The sequence below is a fragment of the Rhincodon typus genome, chromosome 2, assembly GCF_021869965.1.
Source record: "Rhincodon typus isolate 14 chromosome 2, sRhiTyp1.1, whole genome shotgun sequence".
NCBI lineage: Eukaryota > Metazoa > Chordata > Chondrichthyes > Orectolobiformes > Rhincodontidae > Rhincodon > Rhincodon typus.
In genome coordinates, this window is record NC_063333.1 from 134,644,584 (window position 1) to 134,662,810 (window position 18,227).

At 39.8% G+C, this 18,227-nt stretch overlaps 1 protein-coding gene across 5 annotated transcripts in view; it reads left to right on the forward strand.

The window, feature by feature from the left end:
* The window catches only part of fhod3b (formin homology 2 domain containing 3b), a 607,059-nt gene that overhangs the window by 540,881 nt on the left and 47,951 nt on the right, over window positions 1-18,227 (forward strand). For all 5 annotated transcript variants that reach the window (XM_048611383.1, XM_048611368.1, XM_048611373.1 and 2 more), the window contains 4 exons: window positions 7,397-7,555; window positions 8,500-8,682; window positions 9,476-9,595; window positions 14,413-14,574. In XM_048611383.1, coding sequence (XP_048467340.1) covers window positions 7,397-7,555; window positions 8,500-8,682; window positions 9,476-9,595; window positions 14,413-14,574 — 624 coding nt within the window. The remainder of the gene's footprint in view (window positions 1-7,396; window positions 7,556-8,499; window positions 8,683-9,475; window positions 9,596-14,412; window positions 14,575-18,227) is intronic.

Consider the following 18,227-nt stretch of genomic DNA (forward strand, 5'->3'; position numbering starts at 1 on the left):
CTTTTTTTACATTTTTCCCCCCCTCAAACTTATGCCCTCTAGTTTTGGACTCCCTCACCCTGGGGAAAAGATCTTGACTATTCACCCTATCCATGTCCCTGAAGATTTTATAAACGTTAATAAGGTCACCCCTCAGCCTCTGACGCTCCAGGGAAAATAGCCCCAGCCTATTCAGCGTCTCCCTTATAGCTCAAACTCTCCGACCCTGGCAACATCCTTGTAAACCTTCTCTGAACCCTTTCAAGTTTCACAACATCCTTCCTATAGCAAGGGGACCAGAATTGCTCGCAGTATTCCAAAAGTGGCCTAACAAATGTCCTATACAACCGCAACATGACCTCCCAACTCCAATGCTGAATGCACTGACCAATAAAGGCAAGCACCTTCTTCACTATTCTGTTATCCTTAGCACTGTTTCTTTCTTCCCCATCATACATTATTGCGTGGGAAAACTTTGGTATAAATTTAATATTATTGTAATTCAAGTAGCCATTCCATGTTATGTTTTCAAATACCTCTCTACTCTTTGACCTCTGCTTCCTCCCCAGTTTAACAATGCCTAAATTTTAAAATTCTCTACATATTTTCAAATCCCTACAGCTTTGCCCCTCTCTGAAATCTTTCTCCTTCTCTAAGTTCTCTGCACGTCCTCATTTAGCCCCCTGTCCACGAAATTTTAATCCCTGTATTTTTGATGGTTTAGGCTCTAAACATCTCTGCCTATTGTCTCCCCTTTAACATGTTCCTTAAAACCAGCCAACCTGATAAAATGTTTGTTCATCCACCCTAATTTTCTCTGTGAGTCTCGGTGTCAAATTTTATTTCATTGTTCCTGTCAAGTGCTGAGGGCCTCTTACTGAACTGAAGGCGCTAAATGGATAGAAATTGTTGTTGCTGTGTACATCATGCATAAGAATGAAATTTTGAGCTCAACAGATGGTTTCTGTCATTGTAATACCAAAAATCCCATCCTCTAGTTGCAGTGGAACGTTTAATCTGATGATATAATGCAGTTTCCTGACTGTAAATATCAGATTTTGTCAATTTTGTATTGTCTCCCTGGCTCCTTGTTGAATCCATGTAACAGAATTACAGCAACATAGTGGAAATGGTACTAAACAGGGGCATGAGGTACATCAAGAATATTTTGATCAAGTGCAATATTCAGTCAATGATCTGTTCTAATTGAATTTCTCACTAACTGCTCCTGCTCCCAAAATCAAAACACTGCCTTCACAACGTTAGATGTGTCATTTTCTTCCGGCCCTACCTCCTGCTACTAATGGTGATGATTGGAGAAGCTATTCAGCACAACTATGATCATGTGTGTTATTAGCAGTGTTAAGACAGCTGCCAAATTTGCTATATTGTGGGTGACAAAACCGTATTCACTCTCAGCGATCTCGCAGTCCTCACCTTAAAATATCTCAGCGTGGTTCTTATATTGGTTTAATCTGGATGTAACAAAAGAGTAGATTAGATTAATTTAGGATATCTGGTCAGCATGGATGAGTTGGACTGAAAGGTCTGTTTCTGTGCTGTACAATTCTACAACTCTGATTATCAATTCATCAGTGTTGATAGTGTTCTCTCTGATTTGTTGTTGATCCTTGGTGGACTGATTAGTCATTGTTTAGCCATTTATGTTTTTCTGCTAATAGAGACTTTTTACATTAAAAGTAAGATGTGTTAATTCTTAATCTTACAGCTACATGTAAGACAAACAGCTATGTCCTCTGTAACACCTATCAGTCTTTTCAATGCAAATTCAAGGATGCTGCAGTGCTTAAATGGGGTCACTATATGCAGGCTTGCCATGAGTGATATTAACCAATTGCACCTCTCCCCACTCTCGGACCTTTCATAACACTTAGATTCATCATGTGTGTCTTCGATCCAAATAATTGTCTTTGCTGGAATTCCATGGTATTTTTGGATCTTCCATCAATCTATTCCAAAGACTCTCGGGATCTAAACTCATCTTCTGCTGATATTTCCTCCACACATCCTCTGGAGTTGAAAATATGTTCTGATCAAAACTTACCAGATCAAAAATTAACCTGTTCCCACTTGAGTACCTTCGCTGAGAATGTGCTGCATAGAAACAGGCTATTCAGCTTAATTGGTTTATGCCTGTGTTTACACCATGCGAAGCTCCTCTTGCCCTAATTCATGTAGCCCTGTAGAATATCCATCCATTCCCTCTATTATTGTTGTGTATGTCTTCAAATCTATGGCCAAGTTTCATTCTGTCTATATGCAGCTTCAGTTTCTTATCATCCTCTCCCTCTGGGTTCTGTGGTAATGCCATGTTTAGTTTTATTTTGATCACGCAAATAAGAAGATTGTGCAGGTTGTATTCTGGAAGAAATTGTAATTTCACAGTGTGCGCTGTCTCAGCCATTTCAAATTTTAAACCTTGGAGCAGCACTGACTATACTGCCTTCTGTAAACCCTTGAGAGTGTCACATTGCTGTTGGCCCAGGGTGTGCTTTGTTCAGCTTCATTTGAAGCTGGCTTGTGCCCTGATTCACACTCTCACTCTGGTACATTTTGCCGTGACGAGAAGCGGTGAACTGAAAGGGTAATATCAATGAATGCAAGAGTGTTGCTTTCATTTATATGTGGGTACAATAAAATCCATAATGGAAAGGGAATGCTGGAAAAACTGAGCAGGTCTGGCAGCATCTGTGATTAGAGAAGCATGTTTAATGTTTGAATCCATGATGACTCCTCTTCAGAACTGAAGAGAAAATATGGGTTTTATACTGTGGACAACAATGGGGAGAGGATGTGGAGCAGAAGAGAAGGCTAGAAAGTAAGGGGGGTTAGAGATCATGGGTGTCACAGGACAAAAAGGCAAAGAGAGTGGTAATGGTGTAGAGAGGATAGGTCCAGAGAAGTGCGGAATATTGGTCAGCTCTGCCAGAGAATCAGACTTGCTTAGGGGGAATAAGATGAAGAGAAAAAGGCAAGGAAAACCAGATGGAACTTGATGTTCAAGATCTGAATTTGTTGAACTTAACACTGAATCCCAAATGCTGTAAAATGCCGAAAATTTCAATACACCACCCAGCTTTCCTGTTCACGTTTCTGTCCTAGAGTTCCTGTGAAGCTCCATACAAGGTCGAAGAACAGTGCCTCATTTTCTATTTAGGAACTGTACAGCCTTCTGGACTTGACATTAAATTTAATACCTGTTCTCTCTCGCACGCGCCCTCCTTCCCCCGCATGTCCTCTCCCTCCCTCTCTTCACTGTGACACCTGTGATCTTGAACTTACTTTGCCCTCTGTCCTTCCCTTCTGTTCCACTTACTCCTCCCCACGTTTTTCAACTCTTCCTGAAGTTCCAATGAAGAGTTAGATTGGTGTTGAAACATTAACCCTGTTTCTGTCTCCACAGATGCTGCCAGACCTGCTGGGTTTTTCCAGCATTTTCTGTTCTTAGTTCAGGTCCCCAGTAAGTGCTGGATTTCACTTCCAATAAAAGCCACCTGTTCTAAGTAAGCACAGCCTAGCCTTGCCAACATAGCTACAGAAATGCAAGGAACATATTTTCCTGAGTACATTCTTGCCTGAGCAAGGTTTTGTAGTGTTAAAATATACCTCTGGAGAGAATGCAGATGTAGGCTGGAGACATTTATAGTGATCTGGAACCATTAACCCTCTCCAGTGTAATGGCAACATCTTCATCTTGGCTGTCAGTCTTGCCTGATCAAGATTAGCTTTTTGTTTTATAATTATTTGTTTGTACTTCATCTTATGCAGCTATGACAAGTAGAAGGGCATGAAGTTGTATACCTCCTGGTAGCAATATTTTTCTACTGTCCCACCAGGTGGAAAGTTAATACTGTAGTCAATTTGTTCCTACAGTTTACTGGCTTAGAATGTAGTGTCCACTATTTTGATGAGTAATTGAATCCTATGATACACACCAACAGTCTATGATAATCATAATCTCAAACTAAATAGTCCCACCTGCCTGCTCCTGGCCCATATCCCTCCAAACCTTTCCTACTTGTGTACTTATGCAAGTGTCTTTTAAACATTGTAACTGTGCTCGCAATCACCACTTCGTTAGGAAGTTCATTCTGCATGTGAACCATGCTCTATGCAAAAAATTGGCCCCTCATGTCTTTTTTAAGTCTCTCTATGTGTCTCTCTCGACTTAAAAACATGCCTCCTAGTCTTGAAATCCCTCACCCTAGGGTAAAGACACCTACCATTAACCCCTCTTTACCTATATGTCTATACTCCTCATGATTTTATAAACCTCTATAAGGACACCTCTCAACCCTAAATGATAGCATTCAATTGGCATCTATTTAAATAAAAAGGTGACTTGGCACCAGTCAACATTAAGAGTCTGTTTCTAATCAAATAGAATGCTAAAAATTTCTATTCTAAATCTTATTGTGGGGTTTTCTTGATAGTTAATTTGGGAATTCATTGCCCAACATGGGAAATGGGGTTATATAGATGAGGCAGTTCCTCTTGGAGTCATCCGTGTTGAGTTAATTGGCCTTGACTGGACTAGAGATACAATAAGTGCCCTTTCTACCCTGAAACATAAACCCTGACTCTGACCCATGCTGGGAAGTGTAAATTTACAGACTGTGGATGATGGCGAAATCAAGCTCTGCTGTAAAATCCCTTGTATTCAAGGTCTTTGCTAATACATTGCGAAAACGGTTAAAAACCAAAAGAACTGCAGATGCTGTAAATCAGGAATAAAAACAGAAGTGAGTTGAAAAATCAGGCATAAATGGTTACTCTAGCAAGGCATTGGAAAGTAAGTAGAACATATTTTCTAATGTATGATTCAATGCCTTCGGTGGTTAAAGGTGCGCAGTGATAATGCAGGTGGTTTGTGTCAGTCAGGTAGTAATTTGTGGTCAGTCCTCTCCACCCCTCTCCAACTCCATGTCAACCTCATTCTTACCAGATTTTCAACAGCCTTTCTGAAATGAAGCTCCTGTAGCGTTCTAGCAGAGAATGTTCATTTGAAATGAGCAAGGAAAAAGAATGATATCGAGTCAACAGCTGTCGCAATGAACCACAAAACTACAGTCTTCCATTTCAGTCTTGAAAGACTCCTGTGGCTCTCAAAGGGCAGTGTGTGTTTGCTTTGGTTTTCTTTTCTCTCCTACAATATTCTCTGAAAAGAGAGTCTGTGGGCTTTTGTGCGTTCCAGTCATTCTACGTTATAATATTCTGCAGGTGGAATTACCAGGAAATCATTCCTACAGATGTTATTTTATTGGAAATGCTTTATGTTTTCATTTTGAAGACTGTTTTCCTAATAAGTGAATGGTTCCTGTAAGGTCACGAGATCCTTTGTGTTCATTCATACGTGAAGAGTGCACATTCTTATCCATTTTTTTTGAGTTGTGTTTCCCCCTTAAGTTATTTTTGAAGCTGTTTCTCTAGACAAGACACCAGTGTCAGTCTGAGTTGACAGGTAGTTGACCCACTCCTAGGCTGTTCATGTGTTCTACTGCTTCATATTTTGATACGATCTCTTTCCCATTTTTCTCCCACTATATCCAAGTGGTAAACATGACCTGCTCATACTTGCCAAGAGCAATCAGGGACATGTTACAAACGGTGATCACAAACCTGTCAAACTATACATCACAACTTGCACTGGTGCAATTCAGCGAACTCTTGCAAGCAATGTGTTAATCCCAGGAAATCAGTTTTTCTGATATTAATTAAGGCATAGATGTTGACTAAGTTACCAGATATAATTCTCTTGCAATTCTTCTTCAAAATTGTCTGTGGGATCTTTTTCCCCTTCAGAAGACCAGCAGGTACTTACCCATAAGTTGTGACCTCTAACAGAACTGCACTCTTTCAGAAATGCATTAGATTTAACTGTGATTTTTGAGCTCCAGGGCTCAAATTGGATTTGAATCCACGCCATCGTGATTCAGAGATGGGAACGCTGCTGTGCTACTGATTGAGCCACAATGTCATTGATCTAACAATCAGTGGATGAGAACATTTGCATGAAGGTATAATCATGTACAAAACTGAAATGTTCCTCAATTATTCCTATTTTTATTGTAAAAAAAACACAACTTAGAGTGCGCGTTTGAGTGGGACACAAAGATCTTTGCGGGAAGTAGGTGAAATTGGAGCATTGATGTGGCAGTCACCCTTGGAGTTTGGCAGCACGGTGGCTCAGTGGTTAGCATCGCTGCCTCACAGTGCCAGGGACCTGGGTTCAATTCTCCACCAGGTGACTGTCTGTGTGGAGTTCGCACATTCTCCTCGTGTCTGCGTGGGTTTCCTCTGAGTGCTCTGGTTTCCTCCCACAGTCCAAAGATGTGTAGGGTAGGTGGATTGGCCATACTAAATTGCCCCGCAGTGTCCAGGGCTGTGCAGGCTGGGTGCGTTAGCCATGGAAAATGCACGGTTACATGGATAAAGTTGGTGTGGACTTGATGGGCTGAATGGCCTGTTTCCACACTGTATGGATTCTATGATTTTGTTCTATGATATAGGGAATGAAGGGGGAAAAGCAGGAGAAGTTGAAAATTATCAGGTCAGCCAAGGTCTCATTGGTGAAGCAGACCCAATGGGTCAAATAGCCCACATCTGCTCCTTACGTCTTATTGGTTGGTAAGGGTAGAGAAAGAGCATGTCTGTGTTCATGTGGCATGCAGTTAACTCCAGGAAAGCAACTAGACCCTAACACTCCATCCTTGCTCTTTTGGTGTGGGGTTAGTTGGTTTTGCTCATCTTCCAGCAGGGTTACTGCAAGGGATCAATGGGCTCCCACGGATTTTCAAGCCTCTGGTTTCTACTAAGGTTCTATTGATCACAGTGGTGAACGTAATGGCTCAGTGGTTAGCACTGCTGCCTCACAGCGCCAGGGACCCAGCTTCAATTCCAGCCTCGGGCGACTGTCTGTGTGGAGTTTGCACATTCTCCCTGTGTCTGTGTGGGTTTCCTCCGAGTGCTCTGGTTTCCTCCCACAGTCCAAAGATGTGCAGGGTAGGTGGATTGGCCATGCTAAATTGCCCGTAGTGTTCAGGGATGTTTAGGTTAGGTGGGTTAGACGAGGGAAATGTAGGGTAGGAGAATGGTCTGGGTGGGATGCTCTTCGGAGGGTCGGTGTGAACTTGTTGGGCCAAAGGGCCTGTTTCCACACTGTTGGGATCCTATAACATAAGTTAGCAGAGGAAGTGCTTGTGACTCCTTACCCCTTTCTTTGAATGGGAATAGACATAGAAGGTGTGCTCAAGGAAAGGCGTATTTTTGTCTCTAGCACCCTGGTATTTCTCAGCAATGTGGTCTATCCTTAACAAATAGCCAACATTCTGAGAACTCAAAAGTTATTTTGTATGTGTAGTCTAATTCTGTATGAATATGTAACTTTTTATCTCAGAAAACGGCTGCAGATGGGAAGAGACAGGAAATCATTGTGTTAGACTCAAAACGGAGCAATGCCATTAACATTGGACTGACCGTATTGCCACCACCAAGAACAATTAAGACCGCAATTCTGAACTTTGATGAATATGCCTTGAATAAAGAAGGTATAGAGGTAAGCTTCCAGTGGATTTCTCTGTCCATTTCTGACCGTGCGTAAAGGTATGGGATGAGTCAAGATGAGCCTCCTGTTGAGGCAGATGGTTTCTCAATTGAGCTATTGATTGAGGGTTAGATATTAGTCAGAACATCAAAGATTTCCCTGCCCTTATTCAAAGTAATGCCATGGGGTCTATTAAACTGGCCTGAGAGAGCAGATAGGGTCTCGGTTTAATATTTTTTCCCTTCCTCAGCACTGTATTGCATTGTTGACCTGGATTACGTGCTCAAATCTCTGAAGTGTGACTTGAAGTCATGACTTTCCTACTCTGATGTTACTGTTACTGAGCAGTTAATGAAGAAATGAGAGAAAAGGCTATTTCACCCATTCTTTTTTGGCCACCATGTCTGATAATATAGCATCTAGTTTCATTTTTAATATCTCTAATGTACTTCCCTGTATGCTACTGAACAGATTTTTTTTTTCAAATTTTTATCTATCATAGGACCAGTATTCGGCGTGTCTGTCAAAGTGCCCAAGGTCAAGTGTGAGGAGAGCACATTCTTGTAGAATCTAACTGATTGAGAGCTGGCCAAAATTGAGAGTTTCACTTTTTAAACACATTTTGCTACTGAATTTCCTTTCAATGTTCACCCTAAGATTTGATATATTGTGTATTCAAATATTTACAAGTCAGATGGATTGCATGTCACCATTCACACCTTCGTCCAACATGTCGTTAGACAAGTTAACATCTAGGGTTTGAGAATTCTGATTCTCTCCTGCTCAAACATTGGAAAAGAAGAGTGACTAATCTTAATTGTATAACCAGCGGATGGTCCTATGTAGAATGTCACTCTCCAAAGTAAAATGCACAGACCCATGAAATATAAAAAAAATCCCAAATGCTGCAGGCAATTGATCATTAAATTGTTTTCATGTATCTGATTTTGTTTTAGAAAATCCTGACCATGATTCCCAGTGAAGAGGAAAAGCAGAAGATCCAGGAGGCCCAGTTGCTGAATCCCGACATTCCTTTGGGTTCTGCAGAGCAGTTCCTTCTTACTTTGTCTTCTATTAGTGAACTCTCAGCCAGACTCCAACTCTGGGCCTTCAAGCTAGACTATGAGACAGTAGAGAAGGTAACAACAATGCAGAAAAAAATTTTGTTTATATGTGCAGCGTTTGATTGACAGTATGGCCTTATGATGTCCGCTTCAATGGATAACTAAATAAAATGCAATGGCATCTTTAGCCTTTTGTTGCTTACAACAACTGTGATTTGCTACCAGTTAGGGATATTAATGAGATCGACGTTTTCTCACTGATAAGAGGTGGAATTATAGCGAGAGAGTAATTGTCAAGAGGTGTATTTTTGAGCAAGACCATGATTGCAAGAGTGATTTTAGTTCAGTTTAAACCAGTGCATATTTATTGGCTGCTAAGGGATCGTTAGTGAGGGTACAATGTTTGATAGTATGTCAACAATGCAACTGAGTATAGTTTGAAGGTTCATATCTTGCAAGAATATAATTCCCTGTTCAGTACTGAACAGCTGATGCCACAATGTATCTGAATCTGCTAAATCATATGGAATTGCAAATGAAATTGAGGCTACTGTTCTGTCAAGCCAGAAATTTTCACAACTAATGTTCACTAGCTGCCTTTTTCACGAACGCGAATTTCTTGGTGTAATGCAGCTTGCGAGATTTGAATGTATAAATAGCATTTAGCTTTATTGAAGGATCATAGATAAGTTGATGTTTGGCTGAACATTCATCAGTAGCTTTGCCACGACCTTCTCAAGGGCAACTAGGGCAATAATGCTGCCACAGCTAATGACGCCCACGAATGATGTTTAAAATGTTATACAGTGCATAATGCATCAAGTGCTTGTGACCTTGGTGATATGGTATGCTTATGTCTTACTTGCAGGAAGTTGCGGAGCCTCTGCAAGACTTGAAAGAAGGAATGGACCAGTTAGAAAACAATAAAACTTTAAGATACATCCTGGCAACATTACTGGCTATAGGCAACTTCCTAAATGCATCAAATGTAAGATTGAGCGTCTTCTTTCTCTAGTTTGTTCATTCTTAAATTACAATCGTTTGGCCGAACTATTTTACTTTTGTGCTTTTTGCTTCATTCATTCATGCATATATATGAATTAGGAATAGACTATTCAGCTCCGTGAGTCTACTCCACCATTCATTAAGATAATGGCTGATCTGATTGTAGCCTCAAATCTGCATTCCTGCTTGCCCTTAAAACCTTTAACCCCCATCCCACCCCATTTAAGTTTTGTATCTTCTGCAAACTTGGAAATTTTGCTCGCTGTAACCAAAGCAAAGTCATTCATATATATCCAACTGGGCAATTGTTTTAATAGTGACCCTTGTTGGATGCTAATGTGTTTCCCTCCAGTCTGAATAATGACAGTTTTCCAGTTTACTCTCTGCTTTCTGTATTTTAGGCACTTTTGTACATAGACTGCTACTATCCCTTGAATCCTTTAGATGCTGGACAAAGAAACTATGGACTGGTCATATTCAGAGCTTTGAGACTGTTGACCAAATCCATACTAAATTGACATATTCTGAAAAACAATCAGATGAGTAGATTTGTGTTGGTCAGAAAGAGATTGACATCCAAAGAATTTCAGCAAAAGGTTACATATTCCTTCTTAGCGCATGAGTAGGCACAATTTTGTGCAGCATTATTTGAGCCTGGTTGGTCTTAAATGACTAGAAATGTCCATAATTTGAATTGTATAATGTACAGGAAAATTGGATAATGGGAAAGTAGATGAAAGGGAATGTATGAGGATTTGCTTTTGACTTGGAGCTTTCTCGGTGAAAGGTTTATCAGCAAGTTGAGTGTAAAAGTCTCTGATTTATGAACAGTCTATTGGTTTTTCCAGTTATTAACATTGCTCATCTGTTTTCCTGTTACTTTGTTTGCATAGTGGATTTGGGAGAAAAATGATTTACTTTTAAATAGTCTGCCCTAATGTTGAGGTAATGTTATCATGTATCAATGAATGGCTTAAAGAGAGGAAAGCTTAGCAGTGGACATCATAGATGAGCACATTAGCTGGGGGAACCTGTAGAATCTCTAGATAACAGTGATGAAAATGGAACTGAACTGAACTGAAGACATTGAGGGGAAAAAGACTCACTTCTCATAAACCTTTCTAGCTGACAGTCTAAAATAGAAATGCCTGGAAACACTCAGTAAGTCGGGTAGCATTTATGGTGAGAGGAACTGAGTTGATAATTTAGATCTTGCATCAGAACTGTGATGTTAGACTTTTAACTTTTCAACAAGGATGGCTAGGGAAAAGAGAGAGAGATGTTTAATGAACAGCTATGTGATTAAATAATAATACGGAAAAAAGAATAATGCTTTCGGGGGTGGTAACAGAACAAGTAAAGGAACAAAATACAAGACAAATGGAAACCTAAATGGTTACAATAGAACAGCAGGTAAATGGGCAAACTGGGCAGGATCATCATGGCAGGGAACTCTGGAGTTGAATGATAGATCATTAGGGAGCATGGAGAAATAAAGGAATCCTGGTGTACAGGTCCACAGATCTTCCATGCTGTCAGCACAGGTCGACTGTGTGGTGAAGAAGGCATACAAGATGCTTGCCTTCATTAGCTGCAGTGTAGAATATATGAGCACTGAAGTCTTGCTACAACTTTATAAAACATTGGTTAGGCCATAGGTGGAATACTATGTACAGTTCTTGATGCCATGCTGTCAGAAGAACGTGATTGCACTGGAGAGGATGCGGAAAAGATTCACCAGGATGTTGCCTGGGAGACAAAGTTTCAGTTGTGAGGAGAGACTGACTAGGCTGGGTTTGTTTTCCTTGGAGCAGAGGAGACCGAGATGGATCCGATTGAGGCATAGACAGAGTAGATCGTGAGATTCTCTTCCCCATGGCAGACATGTCTAACACCAGAGGGTATAGGCTTAAGGTGAGGAGCAAGCAGTTTAGAGGGGATCTGAGAAAAACAAACTCCACCCTGACAGTGGTAGATATATGGAACGTGCTGCCTGACAGGTTGGTGGAAGTGCATATTCTCACAACATTTAAGAAACATCTGAACGAGCACTTAAAACGTTGGAGTATAGTAGGGCTATGGGCCAAGTGCAAGTAATTGGGATTGGTGTAGTTTGGTGTTTATTGTTCAGCAAAGACATGGTGGGCCAAAAGGGCTGTTTCTACTGTGTGACTCTGAGACTTAGATGGATAGAATCTCGCGCACAGACCAATCCTTGGGTTTTGTACTAATTGGAACACCCCACTCCAAGGATTAATTCACACGCCCTCCATTGGGTTGTGCAGGAAGCTGAACTCCTCGAGTAAGTAAAGTGAAGAATTAGTGTCCAGTTATTAGAAATTCAGGATCATGGTTTCAGTTTATATGAAGTTATTCAGGAAGGCAATCACTCTATTTGCGTTTGGGGCCTCCTAAATGTACAGTACACTACTTGGCAGCCAGCAGTGCAGCAGGCAACATTGCAGGTCTTTCAATTTACTTGCTGCTTTAGTTGGGGATTATGTTTGGGGCCCAGGGTGGTTGGATGAAAGGAGATGCAAGGGCAAGTGCTAAATCTCCTGCATTTGCATTGGGTTATGGGAAAAGGGAGTGTGTGCTAGTGGACAGTCTCCTTTTGAATGCTGAAAGTGTAGGGGAGATAAAGGTGTATTTGGGAAGAGACATAATGCTGAATGATATGTTGACTATGGAAGCTGGTGGGTAAAATGTGGGCAAGGTGAAATGTTTTGTAATAATTACCATAATACAATTGAACTTAATATTGGGTTGCAGGGAGATGGAGAAAGAGGAGTCAAAAACTGGTTCTAAATTTTAAATTGAGCATGTTTCAAATGGAAGGAACATTGCATTATCTGCAGGACAAATTGTTGACCTGTTTGTGCAGGAGTCTATGAACAGGGACAAAAGTTCCCCTTCATTTTTGCTTTGATACAAAACTGACATGCATCTCTAAAAGGCAAAAGTTTTGCTTGTGTAGTTAAGCAACCATGTTCAATAAATTAGATAAATACTGCAGCAAGGTAAAATAAAAGGCTTATAGAAATGTTGAGAATTTGGAAATCTAGACTGACTATGTATATAAAAACAGCAAAGGAATACAGAGGAATGTTGTGAGATACAAACAGGAAAACAACACGAAGAGGAAAATTTTATGACATTGAGATGCAATGGTCAAGGCAAATATGGGAGAATTAAAGATGTACTCAGACAAGACAGTATAGAGCAGTGTGCAATGTTCAGATTTGTTAATTCGTGTCATTTCACCAATACAAGGAGTTTTTAAAAAAAACACTCAAGCGAACCTAAATATATGTCGATATAAAGTAAGTAGAGTAGGAGTTTACTGAAGTTTTTTTTAAAAAAAGAGCAAATAATGAAACCCAACACCTAGTGCTAACAATATTATTGTTAAGCATCAGAGAAATATATCACGAATCCATGCTAATGAGATCAATTTACGACTCAGGTTGGAATTATGTACCTCTCTACTCACTGAGAATGACATCTTAGTGGCTGGAGCAACTGTATATAAAAGCTACTGTTCAATGGCCAAAACTACAGAGAATTAAGTTGCCTTACATGCTAATCTTGAGAAAGTCACTTGTTTTTTTAGAAGTCAAATCACATCTAGTGTAGGAGAAGAGTGGGAAACCTTCCTAGTAACAGAAAGTTACACAAGAGAGCTGAGAGTAATATCATTTTTAACTACCTTTTATATGTGCAGTTTACTCAGTTTAAAAATAACTGGTACAAGTAATTCACATAGACAGTGATTAAATGTGCCTTTTTAATCTAACTGCAGTTCACATTTTTTCATGTGTATTAAGGAATTTTGATGTTGATCCAAGATTTTAAAAAGGACCATATTGAAGGTATTAGGGAGTTGTTGGTCAGACTTGGCTTCTTGAATTGCAAAATTCTTGACAGGTTGTGGTTGTCGACGGAAGAAATTTTACTCAGAAGATATTGTAATAACCACAAACTTTTACAGTGAACCTTTTCATGTTCTCCATCCCTCGACTTTCTCCTATCCACTACCAAAGGCATGGACTCGTGTAGGGATACAATTAGCCGCACTCCAATCAACTGCTTGGAGTGATGATGGCATAGTGGTAATATTACTGACCTTGTAATCCAGTGTGTTCTGGGGACAATGGATTCAAGTGCCACTATGTTAAACATTCGTATTTAAATACAATTAGCTTTCAATTCCAGTTCGAATTCTAATCTCCATAATGGTGACCTTGAAGCTATCAACACTTATCCAAAAAGCAACCATCTGGGTCACGAATGTCCTTTTTAAGTAAGAAATTTTTTCGTCTTTCTTTCTGTCTTCTGGCCCAATATAGTTGACTCTTAACTTCTCTCTAAAATGTTTGAGAAAGTGGCTCAGTACTTGGGCAATTGGGGATGGACAACAACTGCTGGTGTCATTGGATATAGGCTGCAGAGAATAAATCCAGTAATTGATGGCCAGTTATTTGAGCTGTGGAGCACATATTGTAGCCTGAGTCAATGTTATCCTTGATCAGAACACTGTCACGTGGGGACTTGATGGTAAGCAGGATTGTTTATATTTTCAGTAAACATGGTCAGTTGTAGTGCTGACTCTTCATGCTTTGTATTACAGCAATGAATTTTAAACATTTGACTTTATTGCTAATGATAAGATCATCTTTAATCACATAATTTTACTTTATATGTGATTAGGTTCTCCTTTTGCAAACAGAATGATGATCTCTGTCAGTGCTAAATATGTATCTTTTGGAGTAAGTATTTTTCTCCCCCTTCTCCTGGCAGGCAAAAGGTTTTGAGCTGGGGTACTTGGAGAAAGTACCAGAAGTAAAAGACACAGTGCATAAGCAATCACTGCTGCATCACATAGCGACTATTGTGGTGGAAAAATTTCCAGATAGTTCGGACCTGTATTCAGAGATTGGGGCCATCACAAGGTCAGCCAAGGTATGTCAGCGAAAAAACATTCTGTCTGTCTATTATCCAGATGTCGCAGCTGTATTTTCCAGCCAGGCCAGAAAGTAACAAAATACTGTTCTGTATTTCACTCAAAAACTTTACAAATTGAGTTTTGGGGTATTTTAGAATTTCGCTAGACCACTGCATTTAAATGGGATCTTAAAGAATCAACTAACTTCACCCTGATTTACAATATTAGACTTGTGTACGGAGCACTCAAGTAATAGAGTTGATCTTTCTCTGTCCCATCTCTGTAGCTGTAACACTATATTCTGCATTCTGTTCTATTACCCTGATGTATGTACTTAAGGTATGATTTGGCTGGATAGGACGCAAAACAATACTTTTCACTATCTCTGGACATGTGAACATAACAAATCAAATCAAATCAAAGTGGTAATATTAGCTGAAACAATTGGATATGATTTTATTTGGAACTGGGAAATATGAAGGCTTAATATGTTATTCACCCAAGGCACATGTGGAATCCTAGAGATTAGCAGTTCTGCACTACTATCAATATAAAAAAAACTCTTCCACACTTGCTGTATAACATAGATTACCAAAGCTGACAACTGAATGTCTTCATTTCCGAAGCATTAATGTTTGGATGGTTGCCTGCTATCCGTGCGATGGAAGTAGACAACAGACTATGACAGGCAGTCACATAAAAAAGAGAAAACAAATTTCATGATCACTGCTTCCATTCCCCAAACGGCAGAAGAAGTAAGAGCAGTGGGTCGATCATAAGCCCTTCATCCTACTCCCCCATTTGACCATGGCTGACTTTCTACCTCAACCTGCTGAATCACCACTTTAACATTTTCATTCATATTTAACTCAAACCACAATTACCGTTAAGCCTCAGTTACATGATGCAAGCTCCTCAGTGTCTTGGACCTGGAGAGTAAGACCAGTGTAAAACACAGCAGCAGGTTCTATGTGGAAGTTGTTACTTCTATCAATCTAGTTCAATGATTGTAAATTCTCTGGAAGGAGTTGCTTGATGGTGAATCTCTTCATAACCACAAAAGCAGTAACGAGAGTGAAACACAGGTGGTTATACAGTATCTCACCCTCTGGTTGAACTCAAAATGATGTGCACTCTGTCTGACTCAGTAACAGATTTACTTTACCAGTTCTGTTTTCTTTCCTAGCTTTATTTTGCCTTTGATATAGCCATGATGTAGAGGTGCTGGTGTTTGACTGAGGTGAACAAGGCCAGAAGTCACATGACACCAGGTTATAGTCCAACCGGTTTATTTGAAATCACAAGCTTTCACAGCGCTGCCCCTTTGTCAGGTGATGAAGGAGCAGTGCTGCGAAAGCTTGTGATTTCAAATAAACCAGTTGGACTATAATCTGGTGTCGTGTGACTTCTGGCCTTTGATATACACAGAGAAAATGTACAGTACCTTAGACACTGGTTATTTTACATTGACTTATGGACCTGACAAGTACAGAAGCAGCTACAGGTACTTGTTGCACTGTGGTAATGTCATTACCTCTGAACCAGGAGGCCTAGGTTCAAGTCCCACCTCCACCATAGGGGTGTCATAACATGTCTGGAAAGGTTAATTTGAAAAATTTAGGAGTTGCAGTTTCTTAGTTTGTAGGATCTAGGTCAGGAGATTTTAAATAGCCATTAACTATCTATAACTCTCATTTAAAAAAAAACTTCTATTATACCATCCAGCTGTGTTATAATTATTCTGAATTCTGACTTTTGAGCCTTTCTATCAAGCAGTCACGTGTTATTTAACTTGTGAAATGAAACATTACAGATCTTGCAATTCACTCTTCATGAGTGGTGTTTCGGTTAGTTTAACCTTTTTTTTGTGAATTGTTATTTTTTTTTTCAACCTTACTAAATTGCCTGTTTATCTCCTATCATTCCATCTGATGAACTCTGCAAACCAGAAATGACATAACCTACTTGGTGTGTTTATAGCCGAGTCTGGCAGGCTGAAGGAATTGGCCTGCTTCTATATGTAGCATTTCTGCAATCAAGTTTGCTAGTTTCCTCTAAGTTATCTAATAAATGAAAGAAATAACTAAATTATTATAGCACGTGTCACCATTTAAATATCCCAAACTCAATTTGACAGCCAAATAATAACTGTTGTACTGGAGGAAAATTTGCTCACAGAAAGCTCCTCAAACACCAATGAGCAGATCATTTGCTATTTTAGTGAACAGTTTTTCCAATAATCTTGTCCAAATTTGTACCCACCTTTTGAATCTTCAGCATCCGCCTGTTTCAGCAAGACTGGGTCATAGTTTTACATGTTGTCTGACGCACAGCATCTCTGACAGTGAGTGTGAATGAGGCACAGTCTCAGGTTTGCATCAAAGTCTTGATGTATAATTTGTGCTCAAGTCCCTATAGTGAGACCTGAACCCACAACCTTACGATATAGGGGTGTGAGTGCTACCAGCTGAGCTATGAGTGATGCCTAGGGAGTATTTCAAGCATTCACTGAATGGCAGAACTGAACACTGTAATTTTTGTCCGATTCAATACTAAAAGAGAATAACAACTCTTGATGTGACGAAAGGTGTATGAATAGATTTATTTTAATTTGGATTCTGGATTTCACAATAGAGACAGATGAATGTGGGTTAGTTTTGTGAAAGTAATTTTTCAAAACAAGGTAGAGTGTCTTCTGGGCAGTGACCTAAATAGAACAGTTCTAAGAACACATGATTTCAATCCATTGTCTGCAACAAATTCTGTAGTTTTAATGGATATAACCTTTAAATTGTTGAGTTTATGACAGTGTAAATATATTAAGGGAATTGGTTTAATTTTGACTTCAGAGCACATGCAACGTTCCTACTATTGCAAGCTAGTTAGCACAAAACAGTTGCCTGACACTTTAGAGAGACTGAGTTAAGATCACCATAACCACTTTCACGTGTTGGAGCAAGGCTTATTTGTTTCCTTCATGTTGATAAATTCAACAGTTGCTCCTTTATCAGCTACAGATTCCCTGATGCCAGAACTGTCAACATCTGTTGCTAAAGAAAACACATTAGAAATGTAAAGCTGAAAGTAACAACCTCCTTTAACTTTTCACATTGTTTAAACTTGCTTGAGAATGAGATCCCATCTCTCAAACTCAGCATGCGATTTTTATGTTTTCTTAAAAAAACCAGCTCTTAATTTCTTTGTGCTTCAATTTCTTCATGAGTTTAGAGCAGGCATGCATTTTGTTCCTTTGTCTTAACACCAGCCACTAGAATCTGCTGGCCTAATCAATCTAACCTTGGCCACTAAGGGGAGTTTTGCAAATGCTGCTGTCAGCGATGTAGAGACAGGTTTACGATCCAGCCTGACCTTTTGGGATTTGTGCTGCCATCGACTCTTCCTCACTGGAGCAAGTCTATTTGTCATAAATCAAACACCGGGAGCAGTTGGGAGTTAGCATTTGTTAAACTAATGACTTTATCGTGCACAGAAGCTCTGCAATCCCAGAGGTTCTTTGTCTTGAAACCGTTAACCATTTTACCACCTGAGAGGGAGACCTCCAAGAATTTTGCTGATTGACCATGTTTAGTGTAAAATGTATCAGTCCAACACAATAGATATCATCTTTCAATGTGGTTTTTCATTGGAAATCACTGACCTAGCCATAGAC